Below are 19166 nucleotides of genomic sequence, written 5' to 3'. Positions count from 1 at the left end.
GCAGCTGTCCCACCCACTGCTTTGTGGCTGTGTGCAGTGCCAGCCAGCCTTTACTGTTCTGCTCCCTGTGCCTGTGCTCAGGCCTCAGCAATCCCCATGCCTGGGAAACCCTTGACTGAGGCTCAAGGACTGGGCTGGACAAGCCCCTTCCCTTCCAGGCTGGCCTCCCGCTCTACAGGCTTCTCTAGGGGATGGGGGGCTCTAAGTCTGACTCTGGTGGCCTTTCCTACCTGGAGTGCTCCCTCATCCCTGACCCCCAGTTCTGTCTGTCTGTCTGTCTGTCTGTCTGTCTGTCTCTCTCACTCACCCATGCACCTCCATCCTGCTGCCACCTCCACCCCATCACACTCCCCAAGTGGTTCCTGGGATTAGGAGTGCCCCCAGCCTGGGGCCACATGTCCCAATACTGGTGTGGGCATGGGGCAGGACTGCAGTGTGGCAGTTGCCTTTGCAGCCACAGCTCCCACCAGCAGGTCCCATCACATCTGGCAACTGGGCACACAAGTTGTGAGGTTTGTTGAGGGGATGTGGGGTTTGGGGCGTGGGTGTGGGACTTGTTGGGGGGGGGGCTGTGTGTGGGTGTAGGGGTGGGTGTAGGGTTTGTGGGGGTGGTGTGGGCCTTGTGTAGTGGTTTGGGGATGCAGGATTTGTGGGGGTGATTTGGCAGTGTGGGGTTTATGGGTAGATTGGGGGGGTTGTGTGGGGACTATGTGCAGGTGGGGGGGAAACCATGGATGTGGGGGGGACTATGTGAGGGGGGTGAGTCCCTTGCCTGCACCCTCACATGGACATAGCCCCCTGCCACCCTACCCCACCCTGCTGCAGCAGCAGCAGCCATTGGGGAACTCATGACCAGCTCTTGGCAGAGATCTCTGGTGGCTGCACATGATGCAAAGCTGGTGGTGCATGGCCTGAACCAAGACCAGGCTGGCTCTTGCTGTTATCCAGGCTCCCAGCACTGGGAGGGGAAAGTGACTGCTTCCAAAGTCCCTGACTGCCAAACACTTCCAAAACCCCATGTCCAAGGCTGGATCAAATGGTTCTGCGGCTTGGATTTGGTGTGGGTACTTAGGTTGCTATTCCCTGCACTAGTGAATCAAGCTCAATATTTATTTTCTAAAAATAGTCCATGTTCTAATGAAGTGGATGTGTTTCTCAGGAAACACTTCTAAATGGGTTACTGTAGATGAATTTTTATTTGATGTAACTGATATATTCTGTAACTCAATTAATAACTGTGTTATATGAAGAAATATTATTACATTTACAATATTTCACACTTTTCAAAGCATTTTCTTTATTAATGTGACTACACTGATTCCTTTAGTGTCAAATTGAAGGCAAAATTGGATTTTTTTTGTAGAGATTAAAGATACCTGTTTCAAGTAGGGTTCATTGGAATATACTTAGCTGCAGTTTTCAATGGTTTAAAAAAAATAAGAACACCAAAATGTCATCATCTGACGTTCCAGGTTATAATATTAAAGGCTTATAGCAAATACAAAATTTACTTGCGTTACTTATTTACGTTACTGGAAATTTACTCCTGTATGAGTGTCTTGATTACAGTACTTACATAAAAGGAGGAATGTAAAATGATACATATTTATTTTGATATTTTCAAATGGATTTTTATTTTATTTGTGACATTAGGTTGAAGATTGAGCCCTTTTGGATAAAAATGTTAATGCTACAAATAAACATAACATGGTAATCATAGAAAAACGGGGATATGAGAGCCACCATACTATATAGTGACTATATCGTAGAGTAAATTCTCATTATGTGTAATTTTTTTTTGCATGTTTTTTAGTTGGTAGCAAAGTAGAATTCTGTGATATTAGCTATAGGACATGCAGGATATTAAGAAACGATGTGATTCTGCTGAGCATCTGCCTGTGCACATTTCCATGTTACTCAGTTATTTGGTGTTTGTCCAGATTTGGTTTGCTATTTTTAATTAATATAATTAACCAGAGTTCCTGTTTTAAACCATGTTTATATTGTGAGAAGGGCTATGAGGCTTCAAGATGTTATTAAAACCTTATTTATAGTGTTATAGCATCAGACTGTTTATTGTGATTCTCAGCTGAGTGTAAAGAGACTCTGGCCTGCTTTTGCCATAGCAACCACATTGAAGATATCCTTCACAACAGTTATTAAGGACTCATGAAAAGCAAAAGAAAAACATTAAACTACTTGAAATTTTAAAAGTAAATAATTATTCATTTTAGGAGATTTTCTCCTTCATTTAAACATACCTTGTGTGGAGGAAATTGTTGATAGAAAAATCTCTCGCTGATACCAAATGATATTTTGTAATACTCCTCTTAAGTATTGCTTTCATCTCCGTTTTTGAGGAATGAGAAAAATAATTCCCACTTTTCAAAGTATTTTCTGGGTTTCCAATTTAAGACATTTGTGGTCAGAGTTTGAGGGGTGTAATTGTAATTGACTTTGATCAGGTATATGGACATTCATTGTCTTTGAAAAATCAAACTCTGCCTGCCTCAAGATTGGACACCCAAAATGGAGGCACCCAAATTTGGACAAATTGAATATTTAGGCCAAAATGACTTGCTCACAACTACAGTAATTTTTTTCTTCTTGCTATGTGCTCTGTTTCATATCAGTCTTTGATGACTTCTTTTTGTTGCTTTTAAATTTCAGTATTGCCTACCACAAACGTTCAGAAAACCAAAAAGATCACAAAGTCATGAAAATGGAGCAAAAATCCATGTGATGATTTTTTTAAAAGAATATATTTTATGTTTCGGTTTGTCTTTTTATTTTTATTCTCGCAGTTTGTATGAGACAGTTGTAGCATTGCTAACACTTCCAAACGTATAGAGCAGTGGTCTCTGACCTGTGGCTTATGAGCAATTTGTTACCTATGAGACCCTCCAGCTTTACTTGTAGCCACAGGAAATTTTGCTTTCCATACATAGATGTTTCTTCAGATTGACAAAAAGACCAAAGTATGATGTTGCACACGGCACATTACTTCCTCTGTAAGGTTGCCCCAGGGCAGGGGCAGGTTGAAGATCATTGGTTTTGAGTGTCATGATATTGGACCCTGTTACAGGAGATCCTGCTGAAGGCACCAGCTCAAAGATTTGCCTAAAACATTTCTTGATAGTGCATATCTTCCACCTGCTTCCTAGCCAATGCATTCTGGGAAATAAATTGTGTCATCCCTAGCCTCAGATCTGTCCATCCTCTTGCATCAACTTTTCCCATCAGCTCTTCATGTACCCCTTGACACTCAGTGCAACTCTGCTCTTTTATGGTTTGTCAACAGAGAGTGGAGGGAGCAGACTGGGGGATAGGGGCACAGAATAGATGAGAATAGACCCTGGGGTGCTAACAGTTAATTTGAAGTGTGCCTCAAGGTGCGAGAAGATGAGTGAGGTGTGAGGAGATAAGCGGCTAAACTAAGCAGGTATGTGCAAACTCAGGCTCGTCCCTACCATTCCCACTGCCAGGCCCCTCTGCGAGGAAGCAAGCACTGTAATTCAGAGGTTTCAAACATACGGTGTGCAAAGTCCCACCATCTAGCCTCTGGTGCTGCCCCTGGGTGTAATCAGGCCCACATGGGGTACAATGCAGAACTGGTTTATGGACTGTATTAGTCCTATGGGCCCCTCCTCTTCTTTTTCCACCTCCCACAGCCTACATGATCCAGTAGCTACTCCAGCTGGTCTGGGACCCTCAGCATGTGTACCACAGATCCTGGAGTGGCTTAAATGGACATTGCGTATGGTTCAGCTGGAGGAGCAGTCACACTGCATGTAGTGGTTGCCCGTGCTGGACTACAGCACACACGGCACCTAGTCTGAGATGCACACTGCTCCCACTACAACCTTTGTGGCACTCACAATTACTGTGTGCAGCTCAGGTTCTGGGCTGCTTGGAGCAGGTACCACGTGCCGCACTATCCCAGACTTGCTGCAGTGCAGCACAGTCTGGCCAGGGTGTCCACCACTTGCAATACAGCTGCAACTCCTGCTGGGTTGAGCAGTATGGGGTGCCCATTCCAGCTGCTCTGGGGATCCATGCTACATGCAGAATGGGTCCCAGATTGGCTGAAGTGGCCACTGGATCACATATTCTGGGGGAGGGGGACAGTCAAGGAAAGGGAAGGAATCTATGGGTCCAATCCAGCCTGCAGACTGGCCCCATGTCACTCATCTGGCTTCGAGTCCAGCACTGGGTGGCCCAAATCCCAAAAGGTTTAGAACCACTGGAATAGGCTAACCTTTTGTTCAGAGGCATGTGAGTGGTAAGGATGGAGCAGGGCAGCCCCAAGGTTCTGGGCTCCTTTTTTCCTTTGTCTAAAACTACTTTCCCTTTCATGAGGGTCAAAGTTGAGGAGCTCAGCTCATCTGTTGCCACAGCTTTGATTGGATGCTCTTAGCTAGGAGACCAGGGAATTGAAAAGGAATTGCATTAGTGGGTACGCTCCCCCAAAGCAGGTTGCAGCTGTTGGTTTGATCAGAGATTGAGTTTGAGATTCTGTGTTATGAGATTTGGCAACACTGGAATTGTGTTTACTGTCCCCCAGACACTGTCAAATATATATCATCATCCCCCAATTTTAGGTTTCCCTGTATGCCCAGTACTCAGAGATGTGAGTTTATTATTAGACCCAGATACAGAGCTTTGTGTGGGCAGTCCCCCTTCTCCCCTTTCCCCCCAGCAGGCGGCATGGCCAAGCTGCAGGACCACAAGGACTACTGTCTCCCCAGAGGGAGCCAGCATTTTATTTTCAGTAAGTTTTCTTTTTTTTCTGCAGATTTCAGTAGCTCCCTACTTATGAGAAGAGGTTGAGAGAAATGGGCTTATTTAGTCTTGAGAAGAGAAGACTAAGAGGGAGTTTAATAGCTGCCTTCAACTACCTGAAGGGTGGTTACAAAGAGGATGGAGCTAGACTGTTCTCAGTGGTGGCAGATGACAGACCAAGAAGCAGTGGTCTCAAGTTGCAGCAAGGGAAGTTTAGGTTAGATTTTGGGAAAAAACTTTCTCACTAGGAGGGTAGTAAAGCACTGGAACAGGTACCTAGGGAAGATACGGAATCTCCATTCTTGGAGGTTTTTAAGACCCAGGTAGACAAAGCCTTAGCTGGGATGATCTAGTTGGCAATGGTCCTGCTTTGAGCAGTGGGTTGGACTAGATGACTGCCTGAGGTCCCTTCCAGCCCTAATTTTCTATGATTCTAAGAGTGATGGAAAAATTAGGGCTGTATCCTCAGAGAGGTGGAGGAATGAGAAGACACACCGGGTACTCACCATGCAACTGCCCCAGGGCAGCACTTGGGTCTTATTTTCCTTAACTCATAATCATCACCTTAACTTCCTTCTAGCTCTCACTCAGACATCCATCTTTAGTCCACCTCAGCAGCCCATCCACCCCTATAACTTGGCCCCAGTACCTTCCATTACCAGCCCAGCTATTCGCACACCATACCAACTCCTAACTCAAGCAGCTATTCCAGGCATCTTGGTCCCAAACTATAAAATGCCTGGGCATGCATTGGAGTGCAGAGGAGATCTTCTCACCTATTTCAGGGGAATACCAAAGATAAATAGACTTTTGCTTTCATCCATCCACACCTGCTTAAGGAGTTGGGATGATAGGCATCAGCCTCTAATCTGTCTCACAGAGAGCTGCCCAGTGCCTAGCAAGGCTTGTGTCCTTTTAGAGGCCCTGGAATTCATTATTATCCATCTTGACAGTGTTTTATTCAGGAAAGAATTTTAGTCCAACGTTCCTTGCATGAACAAAGTGCTATGGTCTGTACCAGAAAAGGATTAACCTTACAATTGTGGGGGGGGGAGGGGTTTCTGAGCAGTTCAGAAGGAATTCACTGTGAAAAATAAGAGTGAAGAGGTTTTTATGACTTTCATGAACTTTAAAAAAGATTTGTATTATTTGCCACTTGTATGCCTGCCACTCTGTTTAAATACCAAAAGTCTCTTGAACAGAGTCCATCACACCCAGTAGTGTGGGATTTCTGTGGCAGCTGGCCAAAGTAACCAGGTGACCTGTTTTTACTTCATTATTCTTAACCAGTCTTGACCCCAGATACTCAGAATTATAAAGGCTGGTGGTGTCTCCCAGTACACCAAGCTACTAATTTAGCTTCTTTCTACAAATACTATATTTTCAAGCAGGTCTCCTTAATATAGCCCTGCCACATTTCCATCATTAGAAATTGGTAACACTTAATTATTCATTTAATGATGATCCAAAGTAGAACTCAGAAATCTATTTTGATGAGTAATATTCACTCTTCGTCTTGAATTCACATATGTACTGAACAAAAAACATGTCTTCTCTCTACCTTTAGGCAGGTGCTCTGTTGCACTAGATCCATTTACAGCCGTTACTACCTTGAACATGTCAAATGTTTCTGTGGATGTGAAATACTCAGCTGCCTTCTAACAAACTAAAATTCAAATGCTATTCAGACGCAGAAAGAGCTATATAGTTTAGAGCATCAAAGCACTAGCCCCGACTTACATTAATAAAATACTATGTTGGGGGAAGGAGGCAGTCTCTTTCAATTGCTTTCCAGTCTGTGTTCTCCTTTCTCCTGTCAGTCTTAAAATCAGGATTGCGATTTATATGCTTAGTATTATCCATACCAAAAATAATTATTTGCAACAAAAGTCCTTCACTGTCACACATTTAATTATATCTTTTATCTAAATGGAATCAAGAAGTAGATTCCAGCTTTTAAAATTACATTGATCTATAGTAACAGTAACTTGTTGCAAATCATGCAATAAATACAATGTCCTCTGTCCATCTTTATAAAGAAAGTTCTCCATTTCTTCTTAGTCATCTAGAGGTATGTACACAGTTTTTAGAGGAAGGTTAAAGATATGTAAGAAAATACAAATAATGAACTAAATTTTGTTGTGTTACACTGATACAGATATGAGGACAGGCTTTCACTGATGCTATTCTGGATTTTCATCAAGGTAATTAGGAACAGAATTTGCCCCCAGGTTTTAAAGGATAAAAAAATCAGTAAGACAAATTTCTGCCTTTTGACTATTGAGCTGGTCACATAATATTTAATATTTCTCTTTTTTGGAATTGCAAATATAATTTATATGGCTAAGAAAATATTCTTAAGACCTGTGTTCCTGATACATATATCATGCAGTAACTATTTATGACAACAGCATAAATTACTCAGTTTAACTGAATTTATGTTGAGTTTCTTTGGTTAGTAACATGTAAATATAAGTCTGATTTCTTAATATTTTCTTCCTTTTAAATGTAGACAAGGTATGTTTTTTGTTTATTCCCACAACATATCAAATAAAATTAGAAAAATACAAGGAAAAGCAAGCACTGAAATTCAGTTATAACTCTAAATCAGAGATGTGACAGGTATGGCTCAGAGGCTGGATTTGGCCTATGGAGCCATGTCATCTGGCCTTCAGGGATGGAAATGTAGTGGGGTCACTAAAATCAGTGTTAACTGTCACAGTTCCTGGAGCTGTAATAGCCACTGCTTGGCACACCACCAAATTTATTGAGCATGCTGGAGCTGCATGTAATTACCGCACTCCAGCCGACTCCAGCTTCACGTGTATCAGTGTCCCCATGCTGAAAAATGGTGGCAGGGAGCTTTGAACTAAAGCTCATCAAACTTGAATTCAAAGCAGAGTGGAAGGTGTTTGCTTTTCCCTATGCTTCTGGGCTTTGTTGGTTGCCGCTTGGAATAAGAACACATTCTTCCCCCTTCTGTTGCCAGATGTGTCAAGGGGATTTTGGGGGTGGGGGGGGCAGTGTTACTGTTCTCTGGATCATTGGATGTTGGCTGGGATATGCTAAAGTTCCTGCTGGGACTAAAACCCAGAGGTTCCTGATTAGAGGGTCCACTCAGGGTCTCCTCCACTCAGGGTCAGAGCAGTCTCTACATTTGGGATCATAAAGGGATTTTACTTCACGATCAGATTGCTACCAACTGTGGAGTTTTATAACTTTGTTAGCAGTGGGGCATATGGCCCTCTTCCCTGGATCTCTCAAGTGTATTTTAATAACTTGTGTAGTGGCAGGACACTGACAACCCTTTATTCTATCATTCAGTGAGATTAACAACCTTTTCCTATGAAATATTTTTATTTTACTAGACCTGTAAGCTTATTGTTGCATTACTGTTTTAAATGCAGAAAAACAGTTTGCAATGTAGAATTATTAACAGGCAGTTTCCCTTTTGTAATTTCTGCCATTTATAGGTCTGAGTTTTGTCTTTCAGCAATATAAATGAAGTGCAAATTGAATTTAATTGAAATTAGTAGATTTGCACTGGTGCAAAATGAAACTATAATCAGAATTAGAACCTGTTGTTTTGAAGACCCATTGTATCCTCTAAGTATGGGTATGTGATCAAATGAGCTGTCTGTCTGAAATATGTGATTTGGGGTGTTTTGTTGCTTAAAATGTGTACAAGGTAAGACAACTTGTCTTATCTTTCTGCCCTATGGATTATAGAAAAAGTGCCATATGTACAGTGAGTTATCTGAGATGCTAAAACATTTCTTTAAATGGTACTTGAAAAAATGATTTCAGGTTTGTTTTAATTATTTTTATTCATCCCTAATAGTCTGGCAAAAATAATACATTCACACTGTTATTCTGTAGTTCTCTCTCCTTGCTAAATCGTAAGATCAGTTTCAAGATTTACACCAGTGCAAAGTAAACCTTTTCCTTCTCTTAAAAGGTCATTCACTCCTTTCTGCCATTTACTTGCCCTGTGAAAATCAGCAGAATGTTTTAGAATTCACTCCCACTGAGTATTCTAGCTTTGGGATATACAAGTGTTTATGATGTATGTTCTAACCATGAAATTCATATTACTTGACCTAGATTCCAAATCTCTGGAGTTAACCATTAAATCAAGGGTTGTGTTTTCCTTAGGAAGTATATACAATCTATAAGTAATTAGAAAAATAAATAAACATTGAAGCTCAGTTTTAGCAAGTGCCAGATCTTATAACTGATTAACTCTTTCATTCCCACTGTTAGACTAGCCTATTGATTCTTCCCTATTGTTGAGACAGATTAATCATTCATAACATTTATTGTGCAAAAATACAGAAGCATAACAGATTTTGGTGGGGCATATGAAATGTGGAACTCGTAATGGGATCCCTTCTCCATCCTCAAGATTAATGCTTGAAAAGCCCAGTTTAGTATATTGTGCTGTGTTCGTTTTCATTGAAGTGGCAAACAATACATTTCACTGTCTAAATAATCCAGTATTTAAAATCTAATTCAACATTCGTCTTTCTGTTTTGCATTTAGTGTTAAGCATTGGCGAAGGTGGATTCTGGGAAGGCAGCACCCGAGGACATGTTGGATGGTTTCCTGCAGATTGTGTTGAGGAAGTTCAGTGTAAACCAAATGAAAGCAAACCAGGTAAGCAGATACAATTTGACAATAATTTGCAGAGTGACAAATAAAATGTATCTGGCTGAGCACTGAGGCAATCAGCATTTGAATGGATTTGTACAGCCTTATTGTGCAATGTTGGACATAAGAGAATTGAATAACACTGAAGTTCTGGGTTAAGAAAGGATACAGATGTATTTATTGATCAAACTGTACTTTTTTAGAAGGTAGGTACTGTAAATTACTGCTAGAGCAGATAGGGAGGATATTGTAGGTATTTTGTAAGGCACTATATTGTAGCTTTTTTCTAACAGCATACAAAAAGTCATTAACTGGTTGATTAAACACTTAAAGAAAATTTGACCGTTGACCTCCCACATTGGGACAGTCACAAAATGTGTTAAATTGCCCTTTGTAATAATGAAACTATTCTTTATACAGCGTTCACCTTTCAGTGAATTGTATCTGATGCAGCTGTAATTTAGCATCAAAAGATCTTCTTCCTACACTATAGTCTGTAAGGGGTCAATGATAGAACTGAAAAGCCCAGTCTGGCTACTGTTTAGGATCTGACTAGAATGAGATTTTTTTAAATTGGAAAATAAGGGGCAAATGACTTTTTTAAATTACAGTAATCTTAAAAATTAGGGATTTTCAGGTTTTGGATGGTGGTTAATGTTTCTGAAAATTAAAACCTGTATTTTTCTATGTTCTGATGTTTGGCAGAAGAATGAACACAATTAAGCCTAGTACAATGAGCTTTATGTGGGCTGGGCCAGAATTGTAATGCTTTTGTTACTAAAGCTTCTGTATCCTGCAAAAACATGGTGCTTCTGTTTTGAAAGCACCTTAGAAATATCCAGCATCCTATGAAGTGTTTAAAAGTGTTTTTCGGGAAGAAAAGAACGTCAAACTCCTGTCTACCTTGATTTGGGTTAAGGGAGCACCATTGATGGAAGATACATATCTGCCTTTATGCATATATTAGGGCAATGGATGTATCTTTAAATGTTCAATTTGTTACTTGATAAGTTGGATTTGTTAATAAATAAATATTTTTTTTCTGCTGCATTTAGCCAGGGCAGAGGAACTGAACTTTTTATTAGTATACACTGGTTCTGTTGTGATGAAGTAAAACAAAAGTGATTTTATTTAACCAGTCTTTATGTTGTCAGATATTCTAGCACGGATGCAGCTAAAAGAATAAAAAATAAACAGGCTTCAGCATTGTGCTTTAAGAATCGTCTAATTAACCATAGTTTCTTTGCCTATTTTAAAGAAAGAATGAACATATCTTCTAAATAAAAGTTTGTTATGAACCATAACAATGCTCACACTATAAGCGTTGATGTCCTAAGTATGGACAGAATATGACACAATGGTCTAAATGAGCTATTAAGGTGTTAAGAACTTGATGAGTCTATAAAGACATTACAACTATATCTTTGTCATTCTAATATATCAATATTACTAAAATGAGAATAAGTTATCCGTGCATAATTTGCCTTTCATAAGAGGATAGGATTGAAGAGAACACGCTGGGCGAGACTAACAAAGAATTCAGGAGTACAGTGGAACTGGAGGCTTTTATGGGATTTGTTTGTGTTGTTATACAGAGTATGGTGCAGTGAGATGGGGAGGTGATTCAGGAATAAGAGTTAATGTCCAGACAAAAGTTTCCCAATTCCCTGAACAGAAAGGGTGACTGGTTGGCTCTTTAGGGCATCTTTACTTTTCAAAAATGTTGAGAAAGATGAATAAGAATTCATATTTTTGAAAGAAAAGAAGAACCTAACCCATACATAAGATGCTTTCAAGATCTTACAGAAGAACCATTGGGCTGAAAGACTTCAGATTGATCTAGTGCAATAAAAGTATTATGAATACAGTACTGGTGTTAATTGTTGAGTAATGATTTACCGTAAATAACATTTCCATCTCTACATTACACCCACATCCAAAAATCAGATTTATTGATAAAGATTATCATTGGAAGATCAAAATGACAGTGCAGCTGAAGAACAAAGTGTTAAATCTCTTAATTAGTCTTCAAAAAGATTTTTTCTTTGCACCGATATAATGAACAGATGTCACTCAGTGGGCCACTTTCTATGTCTGCATCTGACTAGTATCTTTAATAAAAACTAGCAACCAGGACATAGGCTTTATCAGGACCCTGTAGAAAGTCGACGCGGCTCATGTTTCCAGATGAATCTGAAAATTTCTTAGCAGACAGGCTTTTGGCATTCCAGAATATGTCAACTGCTCTCTTCTTAGCACATTTCAGAAACTTCTTCCTGCTGAAAGGTTCCAAATACAACTCATTAAGACAGATAACCTTTAGGCTGGATTAATTCAGATTAGTATTATATTGTCTCAGTTTGATTAGTTTTTAGTCATGGAGCTTTATGTTCTAATTAGAAAGTAACGAGTGGTGCCTACAACTGGTTTTGAATACAAAGGGTTTTTGTTGTTCAAACTAGAGATAGATAATGTTTTAGATAGATAAGGATGGGATGCAAATCTCATTGCCACATATCTGTAGCAATCTTCATGCACAGTAGGGATTCTTGTATAGATATAAACAATGTAAGCTGTAATTAAATGTTAGTGAGAAAGCTCCTCAAAAATTAAGTGCCTGATGCTTTTCAGTGATGTTCATAGATTTAATAGATTTCATAGATTTCTAGGGTCAGAAGGGACCTATTGGATCATTGAAGCTGACCCCCTGCTCTGGGCAGGAAAGAGTGCTGGGGTTAAGTAACCCCAGGCAGGTATTTGTCTAATCTCCTTTTAAACATCTCAGAGGTAGGGGAAAGCACCACCTCCCTTGGAAGTCCATTCCATATTTTGGCAACCCTCAACGTAAAGAATTTTTTCCTAATATACAATCTAAATCTGCTTGCTTTCAGTTTATGGCCATTATTTCTAGTAAACCCGAGGGGCTCCCTGGTAAACAGTGTGCCCTATTCCCTGCTGACCCTGCCTAATAAGCTTGTAGACAGCTACAAGATCACGTCTCAGCCTTCTCAGCAGAAGCTGAAGAGATTCATGTCCCTCAATCTGTCTTCATGGGATCTTACCTGCAGGCCCTCAGCCATATAAGTAGCCCGCCTCTGAATCCTTTCCAAGTTATCCACATCCCTCTTGAAGTGTGGCACCCAAAACTGGATGTAGTACTCCAGCTGTGGCCTCACCAATGCCGCATAGAGGAGAAATATCACCTCCCTAGATCTGCTCAGGACGCACCTACTAATGCAAGAAAGAGTGTGGTTAGCCTTACTTATTACTTCATCGCATTGATGACTCTGTTGCAGGGCACTCCCGCGCCCTGCTCCTAAGGAGGCTCAACCCCTGGAGGGAGAGATGTGTAGCAGGGCACTAGGGTGCTTGCTACTGGAATTGGAGAGTGCGGACTTAGCTGTCAGTCAGCAGGGCAACACAGCCGGGGGGTTGCCGAGGCAACTGACTGGGTCAGCTGACCGAAAGGGGGCAGGGCCTGGCCTTTATAAACAGCCAGGCTGAGGCCAGAGTCAGTTCCCCTTTGACAGGCTGAGAAGCAGGAGCTCTGCTGCAGAGCAGAGCAAGGCAGAGCTGCCTGAATGCTTGAGCTCAGGGCTTTATGTTTGTTGTTGTGATGTTTGTGTAACACCGGAGGACTGGGTGTGGCTATAAGGGGATGGTGGAGGCCTCATTAGGGGCTCCCCAGTAATGTGGGGTGTTCCTGGCACCACAGAGGGTGCAGTGTTTCGGGGTGTCCTAACCCCGGCCCCAGTGGGGCAGTATTGGAGAAGGCCCAGCTGGGCAAGACCCGGAGAAGGGTCTGGGGCCAGGTAAAGGGCATAGTATCTGGGTGCCAGAGGGAAGGCACGGCAGTGTGGTGCCGGGGTGGCACTATGTTTGGGGGTGTGTTGACCCCAGTCCTGTGTGGGCGATAACTGGAGAAGCCCGAGCAGGGCATAAGACCCGTGAGGAGGGTCAAGGGGGCCAGGCATGGCTATACACCACCTGAGCCCCAACTGCAGGAAGCACGGGCGATGAAACCCCAGTGTGGGGAACCTACCGCGGGAAGTGCGGGCGACGAAACCCTAGTGTAGGGAACCTACCGCGGGAAGCGCGAGACAGAGGCCCCAGAGAGGGCATGAGTATATGAGGCCGCAGGGAATGTGGAGAGACAAGGCCCGAGTACGGGCAGTGGGAGACAGGCCCCAGTGGGGCACAGCCTGTAAGGGAAAAGCCCCAGAAGGGGGCCATTGAGAAGCCCGAGTACAGGCAAGCGCACGGTGAGGGCGGACGTGCGGGTAAGAGCCCGGAGAGGGCAAGCCACTGAGGGGAGTCCCAGAGAGAGAAGCCCTGAGAGGGGAGCAAGCCCATTGAAGAGCCCGGTGAGGGTGAGGGGCGTGTATAGAGAGAAGCCCCAGGAGGGGGCGCGTACAAGAGTAGAGTGAGGGAAGCCCCAGGAGAGGGCGCGTATAGAGGGAAGCCCCAGGAGAGGGCGCGTACAGAGAGTGAACAGATTGAGCCCAGTGAAAGTGAACATTAGGGCGGAGGTCTTTGGCAGGACCTCTAGGGGAAGCATGTAGGCAAGACAGCGTCTGGAAGAACTGCGAGGGTTGGGGCGTGCTGCAGGGGAGGTAGGAGGCACGTGACACCCATAGGGTTAGGGCACCAAATTCGTCGGGTACAGAGCTGGGACCGGTAGAGTAAGAGCACCGGGTCCAAGGGGCCAAGTAAGGCAGCCTCCCATTAATCTTAGAGAAACAGCAAAGTCGTGGTGGGCGAGAAAGAGGGTGCTAGACCGGCAACTTGGCACGGTAGGGGCACCAGGGGAGATCACGGCCGCTCCTGGGTCCCTGCCCTGTGACAGACTCACATTCATTTTTGCTTCAGCTAAGACTCCAAGATCCTTTTCCACTCCTGTGGTACTCAAAATGGTACTTCCCAGTCTATAGGTGTATTGTTGATTCTTTCTTCTCGGGTGTAGCACTTTGCACTTATCTTTGTTAAATTACATCCTATTTTGATCCACCCACTTTCCTAGTCTGTCCAAATCCTCCTGAATTCATTCCCTACCCTCTAGTGTGTCTACTGTACCCCATAGTTTGGTGTTGTCTGCAAATCTGGACAGAGTGTTTTCTACACCCTCATCCAAATCACTGATGAAGATCAGCTACCTTCCAAATGGGACCAGAGGAAGGCTCCACTGAGACCCTGTGGGTCAAACTTCAAGGAGGGCGGGGGGAGAGGGATCTGGTGGTAGGGGTTTACTACAGGACACAACATCAGGCCTGATGTTCATCAGGAGGAAGAGCTAGATCTGGAATTTTCCAGGCAACTGGGGGAGGCCATGCATGCAAAGGATGTTGTGGTCATGGATGATATGAATTACCCTGACATCAACTGGGAGGAGCAGTTGACCAGGTCTAGCCACTCACGAAGGTTCCTGATGTGCGTACAGGACCTGTTACACCTTGTGCAGGAGGTACTCATCCCCACTAGGGGAAACGCCATACTGGATCTGGTGTTAGCCTCTGGGGACAACCTGGTGGGGGAGGTGCTTGTACAAGGTAGACTAGGGGACAGTGATCATGAAATGAGCCAGTTTGCTATTCGGAGAAAGGTGGGGAGGGTAACTAGCACAGCGCAAATGTTTGACTTTTTAGGAAAGCCAACTTCAGATGTGCTCAGGGCAGTAGTCAGGGAGGCACTCGGAGCCCAGGGGGTAGCTAGTATGGGGGTCCAGGAAAGGTGGTCCTTCCTCCAAGGGGGCTATCCGTGGGGCACAGCAGGATGCAATTCCTCTGTGCAGGAAGGCAGGAAAAGGGTCCAAGAAACCTTCATGGCTGAGCGCGGATATCCAGGCTGGCCTGAGGGCATAGGAAAAAAGTGTACTGGCGGTGGAAGCAGGGGGCCAGGGACAAAGGAGGAGTACACTTCCCTGACCCAAGCTTGTAGGGATTTGGTAAGGAAGGTGCAAAGGTAGCACTAGAGCTTAGATTAGTTTCTGGGATTAAGGATAACAAAAAGTCCTTCTTCAAGTGTATAGGTAGCAAGAAGTCGTCCCAGGGTAACATTGGACCCCTACGAGGCAGGGCAGGGCAGGGCAGGGCAGTTGGTGACGGACGTGCGAGAGAAGGCAGAACTCTTCAACAAATTCTTTGCCTCCATGTTCCTGTCTGCTGACAATGGGGTGCTCTCAGGTGATAGTGTAGAGAGGCCCAGGAAGGATGCGAGTCCCCCGACTGTTAGTTCAGACCTAGTTAAGGATTACCTGGAGGGCTTAGATGTGTCCAAGTTGGCGGGCCTGGATGACCTTCATCCGCAGGTGCTGAGGGACTTGGCTGGTGTCATTGCGGAGCCATTGACACAGTCTGTTTGAGGACTCCTGGTGCTCGGGCCAAGTCCCTGAGGACTGGAAAATGAGACCATTGTGGTCCCTATTTTCAAGAAGCGGGAGGAAGGAAGAGCCTGGCAAGGCCAGTCAGCCTCACTTCTATCCTGGGGAAGGTCTTTGAAAAAATTATCAAGGGCCACATTTGTGAGAGCCCTGCAGAGGAAGTGATGTTGAGGGGTAACCAGCATAGGTTCGTGCAAGGCTGATCTTGCCTGACTAACCTGGTCTCTTTCTATGACCAAGTAACAAAGAGCTTAGATGGTGAAGGAGGAAGTCGATGTCATCTTCTTGGACTTGCAGAAGGCCTTCGACACAGTGTCCCACCCAATTCTGGTGGGCAAGCTGAGGGGACTGCAGCATTGACAAATGCACAGTCACATGGGTGGCAAACTGGCTTCAGGGGCACACCCAAAGGGTGGTGGTGGACAGGTCAATGTTGACCTGGGAGGGTGTGAGCCAGCGGAGTCCCCCGGTCTCGGTCCTTGGGCCGGTGCTGTTCAACATCTTCGTTAGTGACCTGGACGAGGGTGTGGAAAGCACCCTGTTCAAGTTTGCTGGATGACACCCAAGCTGTGGTGATAAAGTGAATACACTAGCAGGCAGGAACTGCATCCAGGCAGACCTGGATAAGTTAGAGAAGTGGGTGGATCTGAACAGGATGCAGTTCAACAAGGACAAATTTAGAGCGCTGCATGGGGGGAGAGGGAACCAGCATTATGGTTATAGGTTAGGGGCTGACCCTCTCAGCAGCACAGAGGCAGAGAGGGATCTTGGAGTCATGATTGACTCCAGGATGAATATGGGTCGCCAATGCAACGAAGCAATAGGCAGATCCAACTGCACCCTGTCATGCATCAACAGGGGCATCACTAACAGGTCCAGAGAGGTCTTGCTCCCCCTCTGCGGCGCTGGTCAGGCCGCAGCTGGAGTACTGTGTCTAGTTCTGGGTGCCGCACTTCAAGAAAGACATGGAGAGGGTCCAGAGGAGGCCGCTCATATGGTCAGGGCCTCCATGGCCAGCCCTATGAGAAGAGGCTGAGGGACCTGAATCTCTTCAGTCTCCTCAAGAGGAGACTGAGAGGGGATCTTGTGGCTGCCTACAACCTTATCGGGGCCACCAGCAAGGACTCAGGGAAAGTCTGTTCACCAGGGCCCCCCTTGGAGTCACCAGGAACAATGGCCACAAGCTGAGGGAGGATAGGTTTAGGTTGGATATTAGGAAGAACTACTTCAGTGTAAGGGTGGCCAGAGCCTGGAATAGGCTTCCCAGAGAGGTGGTGCTCTCACCTTCCCTGGAAATCTTCAAGAGGAGACTGGATAGGCACCTGGCTGGGTTCTTATGACCCCTGCCACCCCCAGTGCTCCTTCCTGCCCATGGAGGGGGTCGGACTTGATGATCTGTCTAGGTCCCTTCTGACTCATTGATTCTGTGATTCTATGATATTGAACAGCACATGTTCAAGGACAGAGCCTTGAGGGACACCACTGCCCACATCTCTCCAGGTAGAGACCAACCCATCTACCACCACTCTCTGGGTGTGCCCCATAAGCCAGTTTTTCACCCATCTGGCTGTGAAAAAATCCACGTCACAGCTACTTAGTTTATTTATAAGAATTGGGTGTGACACTGTGTCGAAAGCCTTTTTAAAATCCAAGTAAATAACGTCTACTCTTGCATCTAAGCACTTTGTGACCTGGCCATAAAAATAAACCAGGTGAGTTAGGCAGGATCTGCCTGCTATAAACCCATGCTGGTTTTCCCTTAGCATTGTGTTACCCACTGGCCCCCCACAAATGTGATCCTTAATGATTTTTTGCCAAAAATAGAGGTGAGGCTAACCGGCCTATAATTACCCAGGTCCTCCTTCCTCCCTTTCTTGAAAATAGGGAACACATTACCCCTTTTCCAGTCCTCTGGGACCTGTCCTGAGTGCCACAAGCGCTCAAACAGTTGCGCCAGTGGTTTTGCTATGACACCAGCCAATTCCTTGAGTACCCTTGGGTGAAGATCATCGGAGCCTGCCAACTTGAATACATCCAACCCCTCCAAGTGCCCCTTCACTAGATCAGCGCTGACCACTGGTGGATTGGTATCTCTCTCACACTAGACTAAAGTCTCAATGGGAGATGTGTTTGTATCCATGTCCAGGAACACAGGTGCAAAGAAATCATTTGAGCGCTCAGCTTTGTCCATCCTATCCATTACGAGTTGCCCTAGTCCACCCTGTAGCAGCCCTATACTACCCTGCGCTGCCTTCTTGCTCCTTATGTACTTAAAGAAGGACTCTTTGTTACCTTTAATCTTTGTTGCTAGCCTGAGTTCCATTTCTGCTTTGGCCTTCCTTACTGCTTCCCTGCAAGCGTGAGCCGAACAGGGTGAACTCTTCCCTGGTGGCTGCCCCCTGCTTCCACAGCCTGTAAGCCTCTCTTTTCCCCTCTAGGCTCTCCTGGATTTCCCTGCTCAGCCAAGAGGGTTTCTTGGCTCTTTTGCTTCCCTTTATATGTACTGGAATGGTACCCCTCTGTGCCTGCAGGATCAGTCCCTTAAGAAACTCCCACCCTTCCTTGACTCCCAACTCACCAATGTTATTACCCCTCAGTCCTACTCCTGAGCTTGTTAAAGTTGGCCTTACGGAAGTCTAGCACTTCTGCCCTCCTAGTTATTTTTCCCACCTTTTGCTGGATAGTGAAGCCTATCAACAGGTGGTCACTATCTCCTAGGCTACCTTGTACCTGCAGATCCCCCACCAAGTCCTCCCCTGTGGCCAGCACCAAATCAAGTAAGGCATTTCCCCTAGTGCGACTGCATACCTCCTGTGTTAGGTGCAGGTACCCCCACTATCAAGTTCTCTGGTACCCCCTTGTAATCTGACTCATAGGACAGCTTTGATCTGCTCTTCTTCTGTCCCCATCTTTATTACAGAAGATGTATAATGTTCCTTAACATATGGAGCAATGCCCCCCCCCCTGCTTTTTTCCACAATCTATCTTGCCTAGCCTGTAGCCCTCAATGCCCACTGCCCAATCATGGGTAGGGTCCCACCAGGTTTCTGTTAGCTCAACTAGGTCAAAATCTTTGTCTGCAAGTGGGAGTGCAAGTTCCTCCTGCTTATTTCCCATACTCCTAGCATTAGTGTAGAGACACCTAAGCCCCCTGATAGGTGCCCTTAGTATTCCCCTATCCTGATGCCTAGTGGGCCCCTCAGTACTTACCTGGTCTATTACAGCATGTGGTTCATGGCTTGCCTTTCCTGGTTTCACCCTGTCTTTGATACCCCTATCCCTCTAGTTTAAAACTCTACATAGGAGGTTCACCAACCTGTTAGAGAACAGACTCTTACCTTTTGGAGATGTAGACCAT

At 44.7% G+C, this 19166-nt stretch overlaps 1 protein-coding gene across 3 annotated transcripts in view; it reads left to right on the top strand.

The window, feature by feature from the left end:
- The window catches only part of SHANK2 (SH3 and multiple ankyrin repeat domains 2), a 736911-nt gene that overhangs the window by 372300 nt on the left and 345445 nt on the right, over window positions 1–19166 (top strand). For all 3 annotated transcript variants that reach the window (XM_090032909.1, XM_090032907.1, XM_090032908.1), the window contains exon 14: window positions 9325–9438. In XM_090032909.1, coding sequence (XP_089889035.1) covers window positions 9325–9438 — 114 coding nt within the window. The remainder of the gene's footprint in view (window positions 1–9324; window positions 9439–19166) is intronic.

The sequence above is a fragment of the Crocodylus siamensis genome, chromosome 2 (genome assembly GCF_052110815.1).
Source record: "Crocodylus siamensis isolate JL-2025a chromosome 2, ASM5211081v1, whole genome shotgun sequence".
Taxonomy (NCBI): Eukaryota; Metazoa; Chordata; order Crocodylia; family Crocodylidae; genus Crocodylus; species Crocodylus siamensis.
This window is presented reverse-complemented; position numbering and strand designations above follow the sequence as displayed.